General features: G+C 34.3%; 1 protein-coding gene across 2 annotated transcripts in view; it reads left to right on the top strand.

Annotated features, from left to right (window-relative positions):
- Window positions 1-23,781, top strand: part of LOC145686289 (uncharacterized) — a 310,924-nt gene that overhangs the window by 274,271 nt on the left and 12,872 nt on the right. For both annotated transcript variants that reach the window (XM_081759425.1, XM_081759426.1), the window contains 5 exons: window positions 2,041-2,240; window positions 14,814-15,079; window positions 17,529-17,749; window positions 21,068-21,244; window positions 21,738-21,980. In XM_081759425.1, coding sequence (XP_081615551.1) covers window positions 2,041-2,240; window positions 14,814-15,079; window positions 17,529-17,749; window positions 21,068-21,244; window positions 21,738-21,980 — 1,107 coding nt within the window. The remainder of the gene's footprint in view (window positions 1-2,040; window positions 2,241-14,813; window positions 15,080-17,528; window positions 17,750-21,067; window positions 21,245-21,737; window positions 21,981-23,781) is intronic.

Here is a 23,781-nt window from a genome sequence, read left to right as displayed (position 1 = left end):
ACAATTTCCTTCATTTTTAACACTTTCGAAGAGGAGTGAAGAAGTAGTTGTAAGCTTATATTAAAAATGAACAAGTTGTATATCTTTACTTAAATAAAGGTGTCTCATTTTGCAACTTTTTGTTGAAAAGTCCCAATTAATAGCATGATGTGATAATAATAATAAAAAAAATCGATACTAATTCAGTGACACGAAAAGGAGTGTAAAGTAAAGGATATTACAGCCATAAAGAATATTCTGGAGGTAGTATCTCGAGTAATATTGCTTTCTAAACTGAAAGTAGCTCTAATTTGAACGTTTACGTTTGAGATTTCAGTTGACCTGTAAACTAGAACCAAGAGCTAATATCGAATTCTGCGTCGAATTAGGCAAGTTGAAACTGAGAAAATTAGAATGATTTGACAAGCTTATGGCAATGAAACAGCAAGTTATGCAAGATGTTTGGAGTCTCAAGAGTGGCGGAACATCAATGGAAAGCGAAGAGAAGTCAGGGCAATCTTCCATGTACAACTCTTCAAAGTACTATATAGTTTGGTAACCTATACATAAGAGAATCCATTATACGAAACTTTCCAGGCTATTTTCGCTCATCTTTTGAACATGCACTGCTCTAATACAAGGATTCTGCGCAGGGTTTTGATTCCTGAATAGAAGCACGAAACGTCTGAGTCTTATTTTAAGATCTTCACCAAAGACTGGAAAATCAAATTTTTATATCACGACTTATCACTAGAAACAAGAATTGAGTCTACAGCTACGATCCGGAAATCAAGCAACAACCGTCACAGTGGAAAAGTCCGATATCTCAACGACCGAACAAAAATATGTAGGCCAGAACCACAGACCAGAGCTTGCTTATAGTTTTCTTCGACATGCGTTAATTTGCACCCCATGAATTAATTGGAAAACCAGGTATTCAACACCACGTTTTACTGTTCTGAGGAAGCAAAAACATTCAGCTCAAATGACCGGGACTGTAATATGAGGACAGTTGATGCACCACCACGACAATGCAATCGCCCGCAGAGCTTTCTAAAACACGTCAGTTTTTCGGGTGCAACATTAACCCTTTCTTATCCATTATGCTCGTAGAATAGATCCATTTGTAATGTTTTATCTTCCTAAAGTAAAGTTGAATAATTTTAAAAATGAAAATTCCTCGTGAGTACGCTTAAAGAACAGGACACGCATGGAATTTTCCAAAGTTGCAAAACTTGTGAGTTGTGTATCGCTGCACAAAACAATACTTTGAGAGATAGTGGGCAAACTTAATTCAAGTAACGTTTATAGGTCCAATCTTGTAACATTTCGTTTTCACCAGATAAATTAACAGTTTTTGAAAATAATAATTGTGGTGAGGTTTCGTGTGTTACTAGTGGCATGAGTCCTTTGGGTGCCATGTCTCGTCTAATGTTATGCGTGTTTTGGTGCTTTTAATTCTTTGTTGAGTTTCAGATGATGCACTGAGCATTAATTCTCTCCGTCTCGTTTAACCTCTACGGTATAGCCTTTTATTAGCCTGTACCCTGTTTTTCTGATCTTTCACGCTACAGCCTCTACTTTAGAAACCACTAATATAAAGGATTGATACATCTGAGTTACCATGTTTCTTCACAATAAATAAATAAATAAATAAAAACTACAGTCAGTGTTTATTATATTATGAAAAAATGATGGGAGGCATGGTTATTTAATGGTAGAGCTCTTAACTATTTAATTTAAGATTAGAATATTTTATGTTAGGTTGTACATGAACTTGGTAGCCGAAAACCATAATCTAGGACTTTCCTCTAGGATGCCTTTATTTTCTTGAGTATATATCCAATTATTTCTTATTTATTCATCTAATCTCATCGTCTTTGTTGGTGTAAAGAATGTACAACGTAAAATATTAGCATAAAAGTGACCTATATTAGTGTTTAATAATTGTTTTGAAGTATTCATTTCACTTTTTATAATAATCTATTAATGCACTGGATTGTCATAGGAATGCGAAAATAAAATCTGCGAATAATGCCTAAACTTACTTGGTTATTATAGGTATTCCCATATGAGTATCAACGTGCCCTTCGACAGCTAGCAGAAGAAGCAGCCCAAGAAAAGGCTGCTCAAAATGCTGAGACTATAACGAATAACGACTCGGCGCTGAAAGTGGACCAGAAGATTTGTGATATTGAGGAGACTATAACGGATACAGCTATCGAGAAGAAACGTTTAGAGAAGGTCTTGGACAAAACGAGGTAGGTTCATTTTTCGGTAGTTTGTACTACTTGTGGTCATAGTTGAATTATAAGTCTATACGAGGATAGCAAAACATGATATGCATTTGTACAGGTAAGCAAATTTCAACCTTATGAATTAAGCTTAAAATACTTTCAGTTCACTGGTGAAAACGATATATATATATATATATATATATATATATATATATATATAAATAATATGGTAATGGCAGTAAATATCGAACACCTTGGTCATTTCGTTAAGAAATAAGAAAACCAAAAACGTTGCGTACTACCTGAAATTTGTGAAAACACCCTTCCAAACCTGGCCTTATAAAAATCAATGGGTCGATACGTTTCGATATTAGCGAACGCGGGAAAGTTTCATAGTTTTTGGTTTTGGTGGGAGATTGGAGAAATTGCTATATTTTTTGTAAGGTGCAGCACTGCAGTAATAATCTTTTTTCCTATGTGTGATGGTGTCATTATAAGGTATCCTTTTAACAATACGATGTGTTAATATCAATATATGTATATTTATTTGTTATAATGTTACTTTTCAGCTATCATCTTATTTGAAGGGAAAAGAAAATAATGTTCGATATTCGAGACCCGTTTCGTAATATCGAAATGCAGTTCGATAAAAGAGGTTACTTTAAGGAAAGGTGTTCTTTTGTATCGAACATTATTGTAATTGAAAGGGCTATTGGTGATTTAGATATTAATTTAACTAAGTTGTTGATTTCTTTTGCACTGAATACCGAGCTTTACACTAAATTGTAAGCCATCCACCTTGTATCTGATAGTTCATGGGTTCAAACCGTTATAAAAATATTTAGATTTACCATTTTTAGTAATGTTTCGTCAAAGAGAGCCTATATAATCGAGGTCTTACGTCGTGCTGATCGCATTATTCACACTTCTAACCCGGGCTCTTCTTCTCAATGTATAGACTAGTAACCCAGTTGAAATTAATCATAAATAATTGATTACATTTTTGTTGAGTATCCTTAACTACTGCTCAGGATTTGACAATGGGCAAAATTAAGAAACCCAACAAGGAAGGTGTCCCCAAACTCAGAATCAAACCTGTCAGAAAATAAAACCATTCCATTATTCGTTATCTGCCTTGACAAGCTGTTCAGCAGGTGAGATCCGGTATGATGTCCCAAAGGCAGGCATCGAGAACCTTCCAGGTTCCTATCACAACTTTAAACGATAAATTATCTGGGCGTCAGAAGACTGAGATTGCTCTTGGCCGGAAGCCGTTCCTGAGCCCACAAGAAGAAGAAGAGAATTTCTGAATGGGTAATGAACATGGCAAAGAGAGGATTTCCGTTTAAGAAAAGTAATTTACTGGACACTGTTCAGGAAATTGTACAGTCTTTAGGAAGAAGCACATCATTCAAGCATGGAAGACCAGGAAAAATTTGATTCAGGTGTTTTATGGGAAGACATCCTTGTCTATCTCAGAAGATGGTTGAAACTACTAGCAAGGGCAGGGCTGCGGTTTTGGAAGAGAAAAATGAATCTGAGGGATTAAGTGCAATAATGGAAGACCCAAGAAGGATCCTCAACGCAGACAAAACAAACTTTCTGTTCCACATGGTTTCAGGAAAGTACCTTGGTGTGAGAGAAGTACAGCATCAAATTACAGCAACATCTAAAGAAAAAAGAGGGCATAACAATACTTTGCAATTTCTGTGCTGACGGGTGTTGCGCCCAAACCATGATTATCTACAGCAACATACGACTTAAGCAAATTATGAAGAAGAATGTACCTGAGCTATGGATCTATGAGAAAACAGAAACTGGCTGAATGAAGACTACAACATTTTTGACTTACCTCCAACGGTTTAGTCTGTGGCTAAACACTGAGAAAATCACACTTCCTGTTATTCTCTTTCTTAATGGGCACAGGAATCATTTATCACATCAAGTCAGTGGATATTGTCACGATCATTCGAATACTGGTGTATTGTCTTTTCCCCAATGCTACTCATCTTCTGTTACCAGCAGATGTAGGCCTATTTTCACCCTTGAAACGAGCATTGAAGAATGCTCTTTAGGACTAGAAAATCAAAACTCTCGGTAACGAAGGTAAATTTTGCACCCCAATTGAAAAAAAGTTGTAATGATGCTGTCAAACCAGAAATTGTGAAAAGCGCGTTTCGTAAGTGTGGTCTTAATCCATTGAATCCTGCTGCTGTGGACTATAGCAAGTGTGTTGACGATATTCGGAAGATCCCAGTGGGAAAACCACAGCAAGAGAGTGACTAGAGTACCCCTTCATCTTCTCAACAAAAGTTGCCTACTCCTCATCAAAAACTGAAGTTCGTGCTTGATGATCTGGAAAAATTCATGCCTCCTCGTGTTCTTAATATGTTCCGTGACAAACTAAGACGTGACGAAGAGGAACAGAGTGATGGTTATTCAGATTTGGATGCTTATTGGAAAAGTGTTAAAACCTGGTACAGTGTGACACATGAAACTAAATTGGCCGATAAAAACTAAATAACAAATGATTGAAGCTCAGAAGAAGAAAACGAAGAGTAAGAAAGTGATAATCGTGAATTCACATGGCATAATGAACGATTAAATGTGTACGCACCTTCACCCAAGAAGGATCTTCTAGGTGCCATCATGTCGAAAACTGGAGTAAAAATTCATAAGTCAAAATATTGCATCAAGATGAAATTGCTTCGCAATTATTATGCTCGCCTTCCTCAAGTAGTAGTGACGATTTTTCAAAGAGTTTCTCAAACTTCCTGAAGCTACGGAGAAACCCCAACAATTTAGGCTGAAGAAAGTGTATGCAATATCTTGCGAGGAATGCCAGAAAGAACCGAATAAGAAGAAAGGCAACCAAAAAGATTAACGTAAGATGCTCCTCTCTGTGCTAATAGTTACGATATAAAACAAACATTTTGTAGCTTAGAACATTTTAATATGTATTCCTCTTTACATCTGCTATCTTAGTTTATATTTTCGAGTTATTGCAATGTGTTTACGATGAAACTACATCCATATTATCCTTAAAGTGAACTTGTTTAAAAATAAAATATTCTGTTTCTATATTTAAACCCCGCTCTTCAATATATAAAACAGCCTGTTCAATAATTAAAACCTCGTTGATCGATATATAACACAACCCGTTCGATACATGAAGTAATACAACTTTGCTATTTAAATGTTCTTCAAATTTAAAAATTGTTAATTGTCATAAAGGGTTGATTTCAACCAATAAATAACACCGTTACAGTTTTATAGCTAAAACAGTGCCCTGTTCCTCACTGATAGAAAATAATTATTAAATATTCATAGGAATGTTCTTAAGTGTGCGATATATAGTGCCATAACCCTATATATATATATATATATATATATATGTATATGTACTGCTAAGTAAGATCTTTCTAATTAAACCATTATCAACTGTTTCCAGCATATAGATCTAGATTGAACAAGTGCCAAAGCCATTTTTTGGTACCTCGTATTGATTTGATTCATAAGATTACAATTCGTTTGCTTTTATAAATGTGCGTATCATGTCTTGCCATCTTCGTATAGAAATATGACCCTAAAAATAATTTCTTATTCGATTAACTTCGGCATGGATGTGCCAATTGAGCACTATTTTCTGAACTTTAATGTAACGTGATATAATTTCAAGTAATGTTATTGTCTAAATAACAGAAATTCTTGGGAAAAGAAATGTTAGCAGCTTGATGCATTAGCTTTTATAATTCGTGCAACCACGTTCTAAAATACTGGAACTTCCCAGTGTTTTATTTGCTTTGTAACTTCGTCTATTAATAAAAGAAAGAAACGTGTTTTAAATTAGCGTAATATTTGAAAGAGAAGAAGTAACGTATTTTAGTTGAGTAATACTACATATATCACTCCAGAAGGATAGATAAAAGAGTGAGGACAGAAAGACCGAAATCAAAAGAACAATGCGTCTGAAGAGTTGGATATACTTAGAGCCGTGTATCGAAGGACTCCGGGAAAAACTATCTCACATCAGAAAGTTTATGATAGTAATAACATTCTTTCCAATCAGTGTTATCGCGTAATAATAGAAAATATTTTTAATTGACTAAGAAACATATAAGCTCTTTTTATATACATTTGTAAGCTCAGAATAGCTTCCCGAATGCTGCAGGGTGTTTTCAGCAACTTGTTCGCTTCCAAGTTCTATGTCAACATCTATATCATCTTTCAAGTAGATATCTTGTGTAAGATCATTGTATAGTGTCGTGTAAATGATTTGAACAAAAGCACGTACTCCAATAACTAGTATTATAGAAATTTACAATTTGTCAGGGTTATCCTTATAATCAAGAAGTCTACGCTTAATTCTTATCTAGTCGATTTTGATAAGTACTTTTAGCCTCACTTGACAATGGTGCATCTGTAATATTGATTGGTTCAAATTTCGTGCGCGCTACAACTCAAGAATAATCATCTTAATTTTACAAATTATTTTAGTATTGTCACTCTTATCCTTAATGACCTTGGCTCTACAATTACTTAGACGTAATTAGTCAGTTCAAAAAAAAAAAAAAAAATGTAAGTCGATTTCTTCGAATACTCTCTTCATATAGCTAAGCTATAGACCACACATTCAGTATACCTATGTAACACTGTAATTTCTAATAACCACATACTTGTAAATTAAAGTTAATGCAGTATAAGCAGCCAACCTAGTCATGGCATCCATTACTGCTGACACGAGCAGGCTTCAAAAAGGAAAGAAAATAATATAAGGTAACTGCAAATTTATGGTGAATTTCTGAAGAAGAGAACTCGAGAATCGTGATAAATCTATAGACATTTTTGTGCACCACTAAGCTAGTGTGTCCTCTTCTCTTGTTACAGTAATTCTGTTGTCAATGTCTTTGACAGACGGACATTAGTTACCCAGGAGTTTAGAGACACAATTATATAATAATGTGTGAAAGTCTAATAACTATATTTGAATAACTGTCTGCTTATAGTTGATAACTAGACAAATTAGCGGAAAAGAGACATCTGATCAAGATGACATTTGATTCAACAGATGGTACAACTTGCAATGGATATGTATGGTTTTACATTATACAAAGTTTAATGACATGTCATTATTTCTGTTGGCATTATCGAGGTACAACAATTATTGTATCGTGGCGGACATAACTCTTTGACCAGATAATGGCGACTGCTTTGAAACAAATGCAGAGAATGAGAGTTAAATCTGTCATATCTGTAGTTTCATGTGGAGAAGAAACAAACTTGTGAACCAAAGGTTTAAGAAAAACTCGTGTTACTAATGTAAACTTTGTCGAAGATTATTGACTTATATCATGATAAAAGAAATACGAAATACGTTTTGAAACTAAGAAAAATAACATACAACTCTGCAAGCGAAGGCAAAGAAATCTAAGGTAACCATACTAAAGAGGAATCATTTACAGCGTAGTGATCGTGGTTCAGTGCTCAAGGCAGGCAGTCTTTTCAGGAATTTTGACGGCGATTGATCAGCGATGAGACATGTTTTATTTTCTTCAGATATTTGAATACTCGGATGTGTCAATACTTGAATAAGTCTTCAGGAATAATAATAGTAATAATTATTATTATTATCTCGTAGAAGATTAAAAATTAGAAACTTATTATCGCTCAAGTCATACCATTACAAGCAGAAACGTGACATTTGGCAAGAATATTTCGGTTTTGTTTAATGTTGCCCATGAAGAGAGGAATTTCTCATCTCGATTCTAAAACAGAACAAAATCGGGATGAGAATTAACATTTTACATTCGAGACGGGACAAGGCTAACTCAAATTATCGTCTCGCTTTGGATATGAGAATCGAGACGAGGCGAAAAGTATCGTAATCATTTCTCGTCTTATCTCGATTCTCCAAATAGTGTATGCCACTTTTTAAGTAACAATTGTCCTGTAGACTGAATCTTATATGTTATTTTGTTACTTTGTATTTCAGAGCTAACTGAATTATGGTCTGTGTATATATTTTTGAAACAAAGCTTTTATAATTACATCTGTATATTCTATAAGTTAGTTTATTATATGCCTTACTATTCAATGATATTCCGTTATTTTTATTACAGTTATTTTCCTTAAAACGTACAGTAGAATGCTTTCTACATGAAACTTTAGTGGAAAGCTTTCGTTTAAATTTGGGTAGTTGCCGAAGTATGTCTTGAAGGTACGGAACCCCTTCACCAAAATCCCTACGTTTAAGTAAGTTTTGCCAAATTTTAGGGCAACTTTAAAACTTTTAATACCATTATTATTATTATTATTATTTTCATTATTATTTTCATTATTATTATTATTATTATTATTTTCATTATTATTATTATTATTATTATTTTCATTATTATTATTATTATTATTATTATTATTATTTTCATTATTATTATTATTTTCATTATTATTATTATTATTATTATTATTATTTTCATTATTATTATTATTTTCATTATTATTATTATTATTATTACTGAATATTTGGGACCTCAATATTACGTCCTATTCCGATGCAAATAAGCATACTGAGGTTAACAAAAATGAAAATATTTATTTTGGACATTCTATAAGGATGAATTGCCTTATAAAAGGTACTTTGGAAGGGAAAAAAGGGGAAAAATAAGGTGTCAGCTACTTAACAATATGAAAATTAAACCTTCGGATGCCTTAACAGAAACTAAATAGGGTTTGTCTTCACCCCGATACATAGTAACGCCCTTTCTTTGGGTAAAAGACATTGGAAAAATGAAATGAAATCTTTAAGTTTTACGTCCCACGGTTATGCCGGTTAGGCTAAAGGAGACGGTGATTATGAGAGATGAGTGAAATGGTGGAATGAAGAAAGTGGGAGGAAACGGGAGAACCCCGAGAAAACCCACGAGCACGGTGTTTGTCCACCACAAAGTTCACTTGGCGGGGGCTGGGATCGAACCCGGGACCCCAAGCACCAGAGGTGAACGCTCTACCACTGAGCCACCGCGCCCCCAGTAAAAGACATTGGATTATGTATGCGTTATATTGATATTTTAACAAAATATACATTGAAATATAAAAAAGAATAGTTTCTATTTACCAATTTTGGTTGAACGAATATATGGAACGTGTTGAAAATGGCGAACGTAAATATTATTTCTAGTAAGAGTGGAAGAACTTAGAAACAATTCCACAATGACGTTTCAGACAAATTTATGACTCATACTATGTCTTAAATATGACCCTTTTGTATTCATGAATTATTTGCTAAACACGCTAAGTTTTCAGACAGTAGGAATCAAGATTGTAGACTATGACATCATGTTGATAGTTTTTCCCCTGTGAAGGAAGTCGTTTCAACTCTAACTTGTAGGAACGAGAGAAATTGACTATTTTTCATGTTATTATACATAAGAAATATCAGCATTGTAAATTGTAAAATTTTTCCGAATTTCCTCGGACGGAATCGAACCGCGGACCCCTAACTCACGAAACGAATGCTCAAACCACTACCCTAATACTGCTCTTTTAAGTAAGAGTGAAGAAACACTCGTGTATGTAGCAAATTGCAAACGTTTACGATTCCAATATTTTATTAACGATGAACCACTGATTTCGGTCGTGAAAAAATACTATAGTCCAGAGTTCAAGTTTAAATCTAGAAAAAAAAAAAAAAAGACCGAAAGTATCTCTGTAACATATCTCTATTATATTCAGTTATTCTCATTTTACAGTTATTTCTAGTAACCTTGAACGACAGAGAGACAAACACAGATACATCGAGGACATTTAATATTTCAAAGACTCTCCCACCTCGAATCGAAACTGAGTCCCCGCCCACTAAACTATCTGATGTGTGGGGTACCTGGTTCGTTCCCAAGGCAAGTAAGCTGGAGACGGACAATATCGTGCTCGTGGGTTTTCTCGGGACACTCCCACTTTCTCATTCCACCAATTCGTCCATCATAATTTAGTTGCTTTAATCATAGTCTTCCTCAACCTAACAGAAATAATCGTGGGACATTAAACGTAAAGATTTCATTTTCAAGCTGTTAACCTAAACCATTCCGAATCGAAAAACAGTTGTATTTTCTATTGCTCATTAGCGTGCTTTCACAAAAAAATACGTAGAAAAACGGGAATCGTAATTCTATTCAAAAGTGAAATAGCAGACTCATAATACTCCAAAATACGTACGGATATTCTGAAAAGTGTCCGAGTTGGAGTGGGTCAGCGAGTCGGTGGGCCACTGATTCAAGTGGGTCGAGTTTTCTGTGTTAGTAGGTCGTGGGTCACAGCATGTAACCTACTGCGACCCACCACCCACCGTGATGCACTCTGACCCAGCACTCAACATGACCCACTGCAGCCCACCACCCACTCTGCTTACTGTATTGTAGACAGCATTTTCTGAACAGCCAAAGAAACTAAAAACACGTTTCTGATTGGTTGCAGTTTGCGATTGTCCAAACCAGGCCCGCAACTACAGGGGGGCGATGGGTTGTAATACTGCTACTTAGAAGTACTTTTAAGAGCTCCGAACTTTGAGTTTTATCTATATATAAAAAAAGAAAGTTTCCTTTTCTGGGGTAGGGGGCGATCGCCCCCTGAATCCGCCCCTGCTTACCATGCGTTTTCTACTACAGTAATTGCTGAAGCTTGTTAATTATATGGAGCGCTTAAAGCACAGGTGAGAAAAATAGCCATAAAATTTGTAATTGAAGGTCCTGTACGTTGGTCTACTTACCTTCATTTAGGACTAAAAATTCCATCCGTTTTTCCACTGTAAAGTATCGATAATTCAACAAGGAAATAATTAGACCATGATACTTTAATTGAAATTCATCGTAATTTTACCCATGACAAACACTTTACCATTTTATATCATAAAGGTCAGATCCATCGTTATTGTAACACAGCGGTGCTTGAGCGATTGACTGTAGAAATTCAAACTCCGATTAGTTAGAATTTCACAACCTGGTTGTATTACAAGTGTAAACTCTTTAGTCGTAGAGAAGAGGCCGTGGATCATGTGTCAAAGTTGATGACTGTGTTTTGGTGGGTCAGTGGTTTATGGTGGATGGTGGGTCAGTGGGTCGTAGGTCACGGTAGGTGCTGGGTCGTGGGTCAAGTTTTCAGTGACCCACGCCATCTCTGGGTTAGCTGGTTTGGAACTGGTTTAAACTTGAAACAGAATGTGTCCGTTTATATCAGAAAACGAACCTTAATTTGGTTCAGTTTTGTTTGAAAACACTATATTGCTACTTTTCAGAATATCCGTACATGTTTTGGAAAAGTTCCGAACGATATGTAATGGTTTCGTTTTAGGTTAAAGTATTATGAGTCTGCTGTTACACTTTTGAATGGAATTACGATTCCCCATGTTTTCTTCTCTCTCTCTCTCTCTCTCTCTCTCTATATATATATATATATATATATATATATATAATATTGTGAAAACACGTTAATGAGCAATAGAAAATACAACTGTTTTTCGATTCGGATTGGTTTGGGTTAACAGCTTGAAAATTTATAAATTTATTTGAGAATTATATTGTAGCTTATTATTATATAAGGCAGTGGCGGTTACAGGGAGAATAATTTCGGGCTGAGTCCGTAAATTGTGGATTTCTAAAGAAAAAAAGAAGTTACTGTTAATCATATCTATGCTTACAATCTCCACGCCTCCACCCCCCAATTCCGAGATTAATATAAAAAGGGTTTCTTCTAAATTCGTTACTGGTATAAGGTAAAGAAATACTTGTAAAGACAGGCACGCATGCATAGGAAGGAAATGTCAAATAATGGAATTGCAGTGTCGAAACTTCATTTGTTGAAGTTAATATCCCCTCCACCTCGAAACCTAAAGACATTCATTTTTTTGTTTGTTTTGTTTTTGTAATTTTACTGGGAAATGATTTTTCACCTGGGTGCTGAAAGAGGGCATTTCTTCATAGAAAATTGAAAAAAATGTAAAAGTCTTTAGTTTATTGATAGTGATGAACAAGAGATGAGACTGAAATATTTTTTCGGAACAAGAGACGAGATTTTGGCATTTCTCATATCTCGACTCGCTTCCATCTCTATTTATACACTGTTTGGTCCTTTCTATTTCAAAATGTGGTTTCGCAGTAATTTTTATGCACTGACGAAATAATTTCACACGCGTCAGAGTAATGTTTCTCCTCAAACTGAGAACTTACAGCGAAGGTGCGATCTCCTCCCTATGTGCACCCTTCATCCACCGCGACCGAGACTTAAACCTCCACCTCAATCGCGAGGTCTCTTCGGCACGTTCGTACCCTTAGCGTGTTTCGCAAACAATTCATGAATACAAAAGTGTCATCCTTAAGACCTAGTATGTCATAAATTTGTCTGAAACGTCATTGTGGAATTGTTTCTAAGTTCTTCCACTCTTACTAGAAATAATAATATTTTCGTTTGCAATTTTCAACACGTTCCATACATTCGTTCAACCAAAATTGGTAAATAGGAACTATTCTTTTATTTATATATATATTAAAATAGCAATATAATGCATATATAATCCAATGTCTTTTACCCAAAGGAAAGGCGTTACTATGTATCGGGGTGAAGACAAACCCTACTTAGTTTCTGTTAAGGCATCCGAAGGTTCGATTTTCATATTGTCAAGTAGCTGACACCTTCTTTTTCCCCTTCTTCTCCTTCCAAAGTACCTCTTATAAGCCAATTCATCCTTATAGAATGTCCAAAAAAAATATTTTCATTTTTGTTAACTTCAGTATGCTTATTTGCATCGGAATAGGACGTAATATTGAGGTCCCAAATATTCAGTAATAATAATAATGAAAATAATAATAATAATAATAATGGTATTAAAAGTTTTAAAGTTGCCCTAAAATTTGGCAAAACTTACTTAAACGTAGGGATTTTGTGAAGGGGTTCCGTAACCTTCAAGACATACTTCTGCAACTACCCAAATTTAAACGAAAGCTTTCCACTAAAGTTTCATGTAGAAAGTATTCTACTGTACGTTTTAAGGAAAATAACTGTAATAAAAATAACGGAATATCATTGAATAGTAAGGCATATAATAAACTAACTTATAGAATATACAGATGTAATTATAAAAGCTTTGTTTCAAAAATATATACACAGACCATAATTCAGTTAGCTCTGAAATACAAAGTAACAAAATAACATATAAGATTCAGTCTACAGGACAATTGTTACTTAAAAAGTGGCATACACTATTTGGAGAATCGAGATAAGACGAGAAATGATTACGATACTTTTCGCCTCGTCTCGATTCTCATATCCAAAGCGAGACGATAATTTGAGTTAGCCTTGTCCCGTCTCGAATGTAAAATGTTAATTCTCATCCCGATTTTGTTCTGTTTTAGAATCGAGATGAGAAATTCCTCTCTTTATGGGCAACATTAAACAAAACCGAAATATTCTTGCCAAATGTCACGTTTCTGCTTGTAATTGTATGACTTGAGCGATAATAAGTTTCTAATTTTTAATCTTCTACGAGATAATAATAATTATTATTACTATTATTATTCCTGAAGATTTATTCAAGTATTGACACATCCGAGTATTCAAATATCTGAAGAAAATAAAACATGTGTCATCGCAACCAAAAATTCTAAAGAAATAAATAAAAATACTTCCTCAACGGATATTCGATCCAAGAAACTTCAGATTACTGGTCGAGCGCTTACTTGACCACTGAACCACGATCACTACGCGGTAAATGATTTGTCTTTAGTGTGGTTAGGTTAGGTTTCTTTGCCTCCGCTTGGAAAGTTATATGTTAGTTTTCTTCATTTCAAAACGTCTTTCGTATTTCTTTTATCATGATAAAATCAATAATCTTGGGCATAGTTTATATTAATAACTTCAATTGTTCTTAAACATTTGGTTTAGAAGTTTATTTCTTCTCCACACGAAACTACAGATATGACAGATTTAATTTTCATACTCTGCATTTGTTCCAAAGCAGTCGCCATTACCTGGTCAAATACTTATGTCCGCCACGACACATGACAGGATAGTTCCCAGTTACAATTACGTTATTAACTTTAGTGTTCCTTGCTTTATCATTTTTTCTCCATCGCTTATTTTCATACCTACTTTTGTGTATTCTTTCCTTCTGATCCTTCAGTTTAAAATAAATAATATTCATCAGTGAGGCTGCTACACAAGACGTGAACTTCTAATTTATCGTGGTATTTGAACTACGGATTTTCCTACACCAAAGACGAGGATTGCTAACAATTAAGTTGGGAAGGAGTTCAAGTTTCTTCCTTTTGCAATCGATATTTACTACCTTTTCATTTTCATTTACTCAGATCATAAATGGTGTTTTAAAAATTCAACACACTCGAATTTTTAATTCTTAGAGGAATATATCAGCAAATAGTGGTAGAAGAGTTAGTGCTAACATATAAAAGTATGATCTTTACAATTTCCTTCGACAAAAATATTCATCTTAATTAGTGACAATTTTATTAGAATTCTTAAGATAATTGTTCAAGTGAAATAATATATTTCATCATAGAATTACGCAGAAGCATTGTTTATTATTCATTGCAGAGGCTTTGTAAAATACAAGCGCGAGACTGCTATGTACCGTCCAGTGGAGAAGAGAGTGAAAGACTGGGAAGAAATTTACAACTTCTCTCACGTCCGCAAAGGCCTAAGAGTCCAAGCTGCCCGTTGTATGGAGTGTGGAGTTCCATTCTGCCAGAGTTCTCATGGTTGTCCACTTGGAAATATAATTCCTAAATGGAACGATCTCATCTTTCAAAACAACTGGAAGGAAGCCTTGAGTCAGCTTCTGCAAACGAACAACTTTCCAGGTAAATTAATAAAATTACATTTATAAAACAAGATCAAATCATGCGTAAAAATAAAAGGCAAAAGTAAGGTGTAGATAATACGTAATTACTATCACAAAAAGTTTGTTTCCAGTTACAGAAGCACACTACAATCTAAAATGAAATCACAACTTTCAGTGAAAGTACCAGTTCAATTGTAGTGATAGTGAGTACAGAAAATAAAGTATAGCATGTCTGAAAACAATAGAAGCAACAAGTTACTAACCGTTACGAAGTTTTTTGTTCTGCGGTTAAGGGACAGATACAGTTTTCGAATCTCTAACTTTTGCTAGTAAAAAATAAATTAATTAATTAAATTATATCAGATTACGTAGCATAATTCTTTCCTTTCTTTCAGTGCGAACTGCTTGGATCTCACTTGGGTGTCTTATAAATAACAGAAACATTGTTTTATTACCATAAATCGTTCTTGAGTCTTAAATTAACAAATTTAAAAACAACAAAATTTAATTTTTTTTTAAATAATAAATAATTCTAAGATAGATCCGCGACATTTTCTCCTTCATATATATATAAAAAAAATCTAAGAACCATAATCACTAATAATAATTTGTCAATCACATATTTAGTTAGTTAGTACGGTAGATATTTTCAGTGATTTGTGTAATGCATTTCACTTATAGTAACTATTAATGTAGTAAGTATGTTGCAGAAATTTATGAATTACTGTGAATATGCTAAAAGAAAGTATATGTCATACAGTATTATTAGTTGAAAAAATTGATTCTTGGTCATAACCATCCCATCATACTTCGTTGTAGACATTGAGAATGCAAAGTAATCCCTTATCTCACTATATGATCTTTACGTATCAGTAATATCTTCAATATTTCTTCTAATAATCGTAATTACGACATTATACTTTTATAACTGAGGTTAAATATTTTAATATCTATTAGAGAATGTAGTGAGGTAAAACTCTTTGAATCTATCACTACTTTCACTCGAAGTACAGGAAGATATAGGTTTTATATAATAGAAAATACGATTGCAAAATTTGTTTTTAAAATATCAATTAATATACAGAAATGAATAGTGAAAGAATTATCCGAGTACATGTATTTACTTCCAAAAGATAAGTAGTTTTTAATATTGTAAATATGTATTTAATTCGATGCAATTAATTTTTTTAAAAATCTGGATTCACGTAATACGAATGTTAATAATAATAATAATAATAATAATAATAATAATAATAATAATAATAATAATAATAATAATTGACAGTAGTTAAAACCTACATTCATATTCCATTTGAAAGATTACGATAGAGGACAATAGAATGAGGAAACTAATGTTTCCGTACGTAAACGTTCTTCCTGACAGAAAGTTGCTGTTAATTATTACCGGAATACAATCTTGTCTAAATAAGTTGTTCATTCTTATAAATAAAAAGAACTTTTAAAACCTGTTCTACAATTTTTCAGAAAATCAAATCCAAATTGTTAATGAAAAACAGTTTCATCACTTAAATATGTCAATTTTCCTCAAACATTTCAAATCAAATTGGGCTTCTTCGGGTGCAAGGGTTAAAAGTAAGATTAGATCTATTGGGAAAACACAAAGTCATTGCCTAGGTTCATTAAATTAAAATCCAGATGGAAAGGACTGGATTGAAATTAAATGGACCTACACAATATTGTTACGTTTCACAATAGCTTAAACTAGACTTCTAGTCCTTGCATCTGAAGGAAGCCTTACGTAATTCAGAATGTCGTAGGGAAAGGTCGATATACTTAAAACCTTTGAAACCTTTTATTTTTGTTCTAAACAGTCATTCCTGCGTTCATTTTCCATTATCAGTTGTTATAGTCACGGAATGCAAACGCATGTTGTTTACATTTGAATCAAAATTTTTAAAAAATGATATATATATTCGACATTAAATTTGAAGCGATAAATAAATAAAATAAAGTTTCATCTCTATCCTGAATTGGTAATAAGTACTTTCAATTGATGTGAAAACCTATCATAGTTAGTCAGCCATATTTATGTAGTCATTTTGCGTCTTTTCACCAGGAGAATTTTGTAAGATATTATTTTGAGCAATCGTGTCATTAACAAAATTATTTACCAAACTTTTCCATTCTTCGGATAAGTAAATACTGTCCTGTCTCTAGGGCTATTAAAATTAGTTGTTACAAGATGCTGACATCTTTCTTTGTTAATTTACTGCTACACTTTAGCTCTTAAGAGTACTCGAATGTTGTATAAGAAGTACTGGTAGTTCAGATGTGATTTCCACGTACAGTTCTTGTTAGTGCATTGTGTTTTCGTACACTTAAATATAGCTCACTTAAAGTAGATCTGGTTTCTATAAGCGATTTTTAAGATTAAATGAACATTTTACTTTTTTTTATTTCTTAATATACACATTAACTATATTCATTGCTTTTATTTACCTTTCAAGAGTTTACTGGCCGTGTGTGTCCAGCTCCCTGTGAAGGAGCGTGTGTCTTGGGTATTAGTGAACCTCCAGTCACTATTAAGAATATTGAATGCTCCATCATCGACCACGCATTTGAACAAGGCTGGATAAAGCCAGAAATTCCTTCACATCGAACTGGAAAGAAGGTTGCTGTAGTTGGTTCTGGTCCTTCAGGCCTCGCTGCTGCTCATCAACTAAACAAGGTAATTAGCAGCAGTCATCTGCAAAGATAAAAATATATATGTAAGAAGTACAAAAAATACTGAAAAAAGTTAGTATTATTGTGTATCAAGGCGTAGAAAATAGCACAAAAATTATTGTATTTAATATATATAATATCCTTCAAAAGGAATGCTGTTCTAATGTTGTATACGGGCATATTTCTTCATCAGTTTTTTAAAACAAAAATAAAGGTAATATTTTCCATTGTACAAGCTCTGCTTTTAACATAACCGACTTAAATCTGATTTAAACTACAAGTTGAGCAAAACAATACGTTAATATTTTTTACAATAAACGTATTGTTTTGCTCAGTGTGTAGTTTAAATCAGATTTAAAAAAATAAAGGATATTCCCATGAGTAACTAGCACACTTGTCAACAGAGTGCAAAGAGTAGATAATAAACAACGACATTCTAGAGAAGTATGTTCGATCGTTGTCACATATTATTTAATAACCTTCTAATGACTAAGTAGACTATGCTACTTGCATCAGATATAAATGTTGTATATTATTTTTTGATAATATTGTAACAAATATTTGATTTTCTTACTATGAGACGTAATACATATTATTTGTATAGCTTTCATTATCATACCTCTGTGAAAAAATGAAACCACGGTTATGCCGGTTAGGCTAAAGGAGACGGTGATAATGAGAGATGAGTGAAATGGTGGAATGAAGAAAGTGGGAGGAAACGGGAGAACCCCGAGAAAACCCACGAGCACGGTGTTTGTCCACCACAAAGTTCACTTGGCGGAGGCTGGGATCGAACCCGGGACCCCAAGCACCAGAGGTGAACGCTCTACCACTGAGCCACCGCGCCCCCCACCTCTGTGAAAGTTTCCATAAAATTTGCTTATAGTAAGAGCATTTGACATGTTGAAAACTAGCTTCATTCTTTGAAAATACTCAATATAATAAGCATTTATTTCATTTTAATCCGTTGAAAGTTAAACAGGAAGCAAACATATCAATTTTATTGAAATCCGAAATTACACAGTACTTAAAGCATCCTGTATTGTGTTTGGCATAAATGCATAATCATTTCTTTTTTACATCCTTGATCGGGTAACAACTACAAAATTTCCGTTTCTATTTTTCAAACTAATTAAACTATGTACCTAAATTTAAAATGATCCGCTGTAGTGAGATACTTGTGAAATTAGAAATTGGAAGTTTCTCTAATAGTACTAGTTTATTCTCTATCTCAGACTCGCCAATTTATAATCTCTGTGTCACCTGGAGAATAATTTTAATATCCATTTATTTTTAATAGTTATGTGATAATTTTCAGAGAAAAATGATGCTCTTGTTTTAAACCTATGAATTCTAAGAGGAAAAAATGTAAGATACTTGGATTGATACAAATGTTCAATGTGAAAACACGACATTGGGGTTTGTATCATCACTAGACATTTGACACAACATAGCCATCTCAGAGAAAAAAAAAAAAAAAAAAGATGAAGCACACATTTCCCTTGCTAAGAGTTGAATTCAGTGATGTATATTATGAATAATAATGTACATTTACGGAATAGTGATATTTACATTGTATATATTTTTAAAGAGAAAAAGTTTCTTACTACAGCGGCAATATTAATAATAAATGTCAAATATCTGTCTGTCTGTGCGTCACACTATTCCTAATATTAAATGTTAATAGGTGTCGCTACCTGCGCTTTCACTTGTTGCATAATGAAGTCCTTAAATAACTGCAATAGTACGATATGGAGTTCAAATTGGTGGTAGATGGGTAAACTCAAAGTTAAGTGTAAACAAATAGTTTTTAATTAAGCTTGATGTTAGCCTATAGTGTATAGCGGGTTCAAGCGGAACAACTTGAATAAAATGAATAAAATTGGTTGTGCAAACATTGAGATCTAAATATAATTTATTTTGACTATTAGCTGCATCTCAAACATCTCGAAATTTCTATAAAAATCCATTAAAATTGTACAAGGGCGATTCAGAAAGTAATGCCAACAAGGTGACACCTTAATTTGTGTTTGATACATAGCACCGATACGGTATCAGTGGAAAGCTACAAATAGTGGCATAATTTTTCAATATAGTCCTCATTACGGGCAACACCCTTGCGTCAACGCGAAACAAGGTTTTTAATGCCGTCGGCGAAGAATTGTGGTGGCTGTTGGCGACACCATTGCCGAACTACTGCTTCCACCTTCGCGTTACAACAGTAGCGTTGGCTCTTAAGGTAATCCTTAAGTTTAGGGAAGACTCAAAAGTCGCAGAGCTCGAGATCCGGACTGTAGGCAGAATGTCAACACTTTGCCAGCAGATGGGACAACTTTGAATTTTTTGGGCGGAGAGGAGGACGTTTGGCGGTACTCCATCGACTGACGTTTCGTTTCCGGGTCGTAATGGTGTGTATCGCTACGACTCGTCATGGGCGTTGAATATTCCTGGGCGCACAACCTTCCGCAGTCAGAAATTTAATGACAGTCTGCTATTTCAACCGGACGTCACCACAGGATGTTATGGATTGCTCCATTACTCTGGAACGAGAAGAAATAGGAAGGGGAAATAACTGAAATTCATCAAACATCAATGCATTACTTTCTGAATCACCCATGTAGGAAATAAATTTTATTAGTTACAGCTGTCAAAATTTGAGTTTTCTTAATCAGTGGTGTTTGATACAACTTCTTCAATAATTTATAGTTTTATAATCTTAATCTGTTTACTCTTGTATTTACTTAGATTTATGTATCACACCCATATAACTGATATACTTACAACTGATTTAAGTTTCTGTATGCCCTTTCTTTCTTTACTTGTCTAACATTATTTTACAAAAGTAACATGTAATGTAAAATCATATATTAGTATATGTAATTGATTGAAAACAAAACACAATTTGTTACATTTTGAAACTTAATTTGTTATGTACATACGTTATGTCATTATGATAGTAAGCTATACTAATAGAATAAGGAATAGTACAGAGAGATAATGAGTTGTGCTCAGTGGTATTAACATGAATGACTACTAATTTCTACAAGAGTAACTTTTTCATACAAATTTTACGAATGCGGGCTTGCAATCTCTATTTCCCTCGCAATAATTTTCTTTACACCTTTCGATTTCTAATTGTATGATAAGTATTAAAATTACATAATCTAGATTGATTTTCAGAGTTGCCAATAAGAAACTTTGGTATTTCTCTTCACTTTCTAGTTGCAAATATAATTGAAGTAGTCTGTTCGGAGATTTGGATCAAGCGAGAATAATTGAGCGATCCCCGATTGCTTAAATTAATTATTACTATTTCTTGCAGGCTGGACATCTTGTAACTGTTTTCGAGCGAAACGATCGTGTTGGAGGGTTACTCCAATATGGTATTCCCACAATGAAGCTGTCAAAGGAGGTGGTGCAAAGAAGAGTGAACCTCCTCGCCAAGGAAGGAATTGAGTTTAAGACAAACATCAACGTTGGCAAGGATATATCAGCCAAGGTTCGAAAAATTTCTGATATAAAATTTATTTTAAAGTCTAATGTTGGCATGATTTTTAAATGCTTTATTTATGCATGTATAACAGTGAAATGTGATAAAAACATTCTCCTCTATAATAACATACACCATTGAGGTTTAACAAATTGTTTTCGTAATCTTTGTTTAAAAACTATTGGTATGTGGACCAAGGTAGTTCGGGATGATTTATATAAATTGTATTTTCGGTTCTTGCATGTCTTACATGAAGAACATATTTGAAACCGCCTTACTTCCCATACTACCTTTGTTCAAGTATTGTACCTGTGAAGAGGAGAATGCATTTTTCTGATTGGAGAGGGTGTTATTTATATAAAAATACCTAATAAATTATCCCAATTACAACTTTTTCGAAAATAAACATTTTTTCCTAACCTTTTAAATTTTAACTGTCTGCATAAATTTGTTGAAATTTTGAATTATGTTATTTACTATAGATGATCTATTTTCCCCATAGGAATTATACGATGAGTATGATGCTTTAGTGTTATGTTTGGGAGCCACGTGGCCAAGAGATCTGCCAATCTCAGGAAGACAGCTGAATGGCATTCACTACGCCATGACCTTTTTGGAAGCGTGGCAGAAGAAGCAGATGGGCAACCAAGTCAATCTGCAAGAGTTGCTGGCTAAGGATAAAGATGTCATTATAATTGGTGGTGGTGATACAGGCTGTGATTGTATCGCAACTTCTTTGCGACAGGTAATGACCATTTCGGTAACTGTTAATATAAGTGTTAAGTAAATAACAAATTTCCACATTATAAAATTTTTAAAAGATGAACGTTTCGTTTTACTTTCTTTATCGGCATATATAACATACCTTATCCTGCAAAGCAAAATCATTGTATTGAATATGCCAATGTTCTACCAGAGCCACAACTCTACGGCGATACTACGTATTTGGCCGATTTGTAGGTCAAAAACTGCCGCAGCCCATTTGACAGATTATCAACTTTCAAACCTTCGTCCTTGTAGGAAATGCAAGAGGGAGCGAAGCAAGTGACAAGCTGAAGAGGCGAAATCATAATTGCTTGCAGGACGTTGCAGTTGATATACCTGCAGTTCTTGGAGTTTCTGGGTAACAATCCGGGACCGGTAGCACAGGATGTTATTGACCTGAAGCAGAAGTTTCTCTCTCACTCTGATTATCAAAATTTTGTATTTAACATCGTGAGCTAGTTGTAGTTACTTTGCGTAAAGATTCCCTACCATCACAGCACAGCCATCTGGAATTTCCCTAACACTGGATAATCGATATTTCACCATGTGTACAATGATCTCTGTCTAAAACTTTCCTCTTTGAACAGTTGGCAGTACCTTCTGGCTTGAATTTAACCACTCATGACCACCAACAGAATATCACAGAAATACTCATTTTCATCACGTGTAATGATCTGACTGCAAAGAAACCTGTCGTCCTATGGATTTTTAAATAATCATAGACAGAGACTTGAGTTGTCTCTCGGCCTGTTAGGACGTCAGGTGGTGGAACACAAATTGAAGCCGTCTCTATGTACTGTAGGTATTGTTAATACCTAAACTTCCTTTTAAAGATGTTTAATAAAATGCTTATTTGTGTTATTGTATCATTGTTGTAGGTTTGAGGATCTGACAAAAAGTTAGTTTGTCAGATCACCGGATACAGCTAATCACCGGATACAGCTCAGAGGCCATTTTATACTGGCGATCTAACAACAATAACAGTGGAAAGGATTTGGGAAAAGTATCGGGCAGGGCCTGTTTAGTAGGTACAATCACAGACAGCATTTATCTGGTAGAACTGAGGAAAACTCTTGAAAACCCGTCAGGATGGTCGGCAGCGGGAATCAAACCCGCGACCTCCCGAATGTGAAGCCAACGCTCTACCATTTGAGCTACTTCGCTCGGTATAAAAGCGTTTATCATTACTAGCCCTTTGCACTAGCACGCTCGGCCACGAGGACCGACAAATATTATCAATAATACTTGAATAAAAAAGGAACTTCTTAGAACCAGTGGCAAATACGCTAGGTTATATAGCACAAAATGGGTAGAAAGCATTAAATTAGCAGCTACAATAACAACAGATGTTCTTCTACAGCTTCCGACAACGAAATGAATAACAAGATATATTGGTAGCACAAGCGCGGGAAAATCATACGCACAAACACACACGAAAAACTTGCTGGGCATTCGGATTCCAGAACAGCGTTCGGATTCTGAGGCAGAATGTACTAGGATTTTTCGTTCATATTCAAAGTAGTTCCAGTCCTGATGCGTTCGAATTTCTGCCAATATTGGACTGAATTATGCCAGAATGTTCACATTCGTTAAATTTAAGATTAATTTGTTTTGTTTGAGTCCTTTGTATAGCTTATTATGGAATAGTGCTCCTAAACTTTCCAATCTTTTTGTTTGTACTTGTGTATTTTCTATGCTCTGGGAGTGCAGAAGAGAAATTTGCAGTTCTCAGAAAAATTGTACAAACGAATGAATTAGCCATGGAAAACTCTCTATCTCTT

Source organism: Thermobia domestica, chromosome 5 (assembly GCF_964235325.1).
Source record: "Thermobia domestica chromosome 5, izTheDome1.hap1.1, whole genome shotgun sequence".
NCBI lineage: Eukaryota > Metazoa > Arthropoda > Insecta > Zygentoma > Lepismatidae > Thermobia > Thermobia domestica.
Note: the sequence above shows the minus strand (reverse complement) of the source record. Positions and strands in the feature narration are given on the sequence as shown.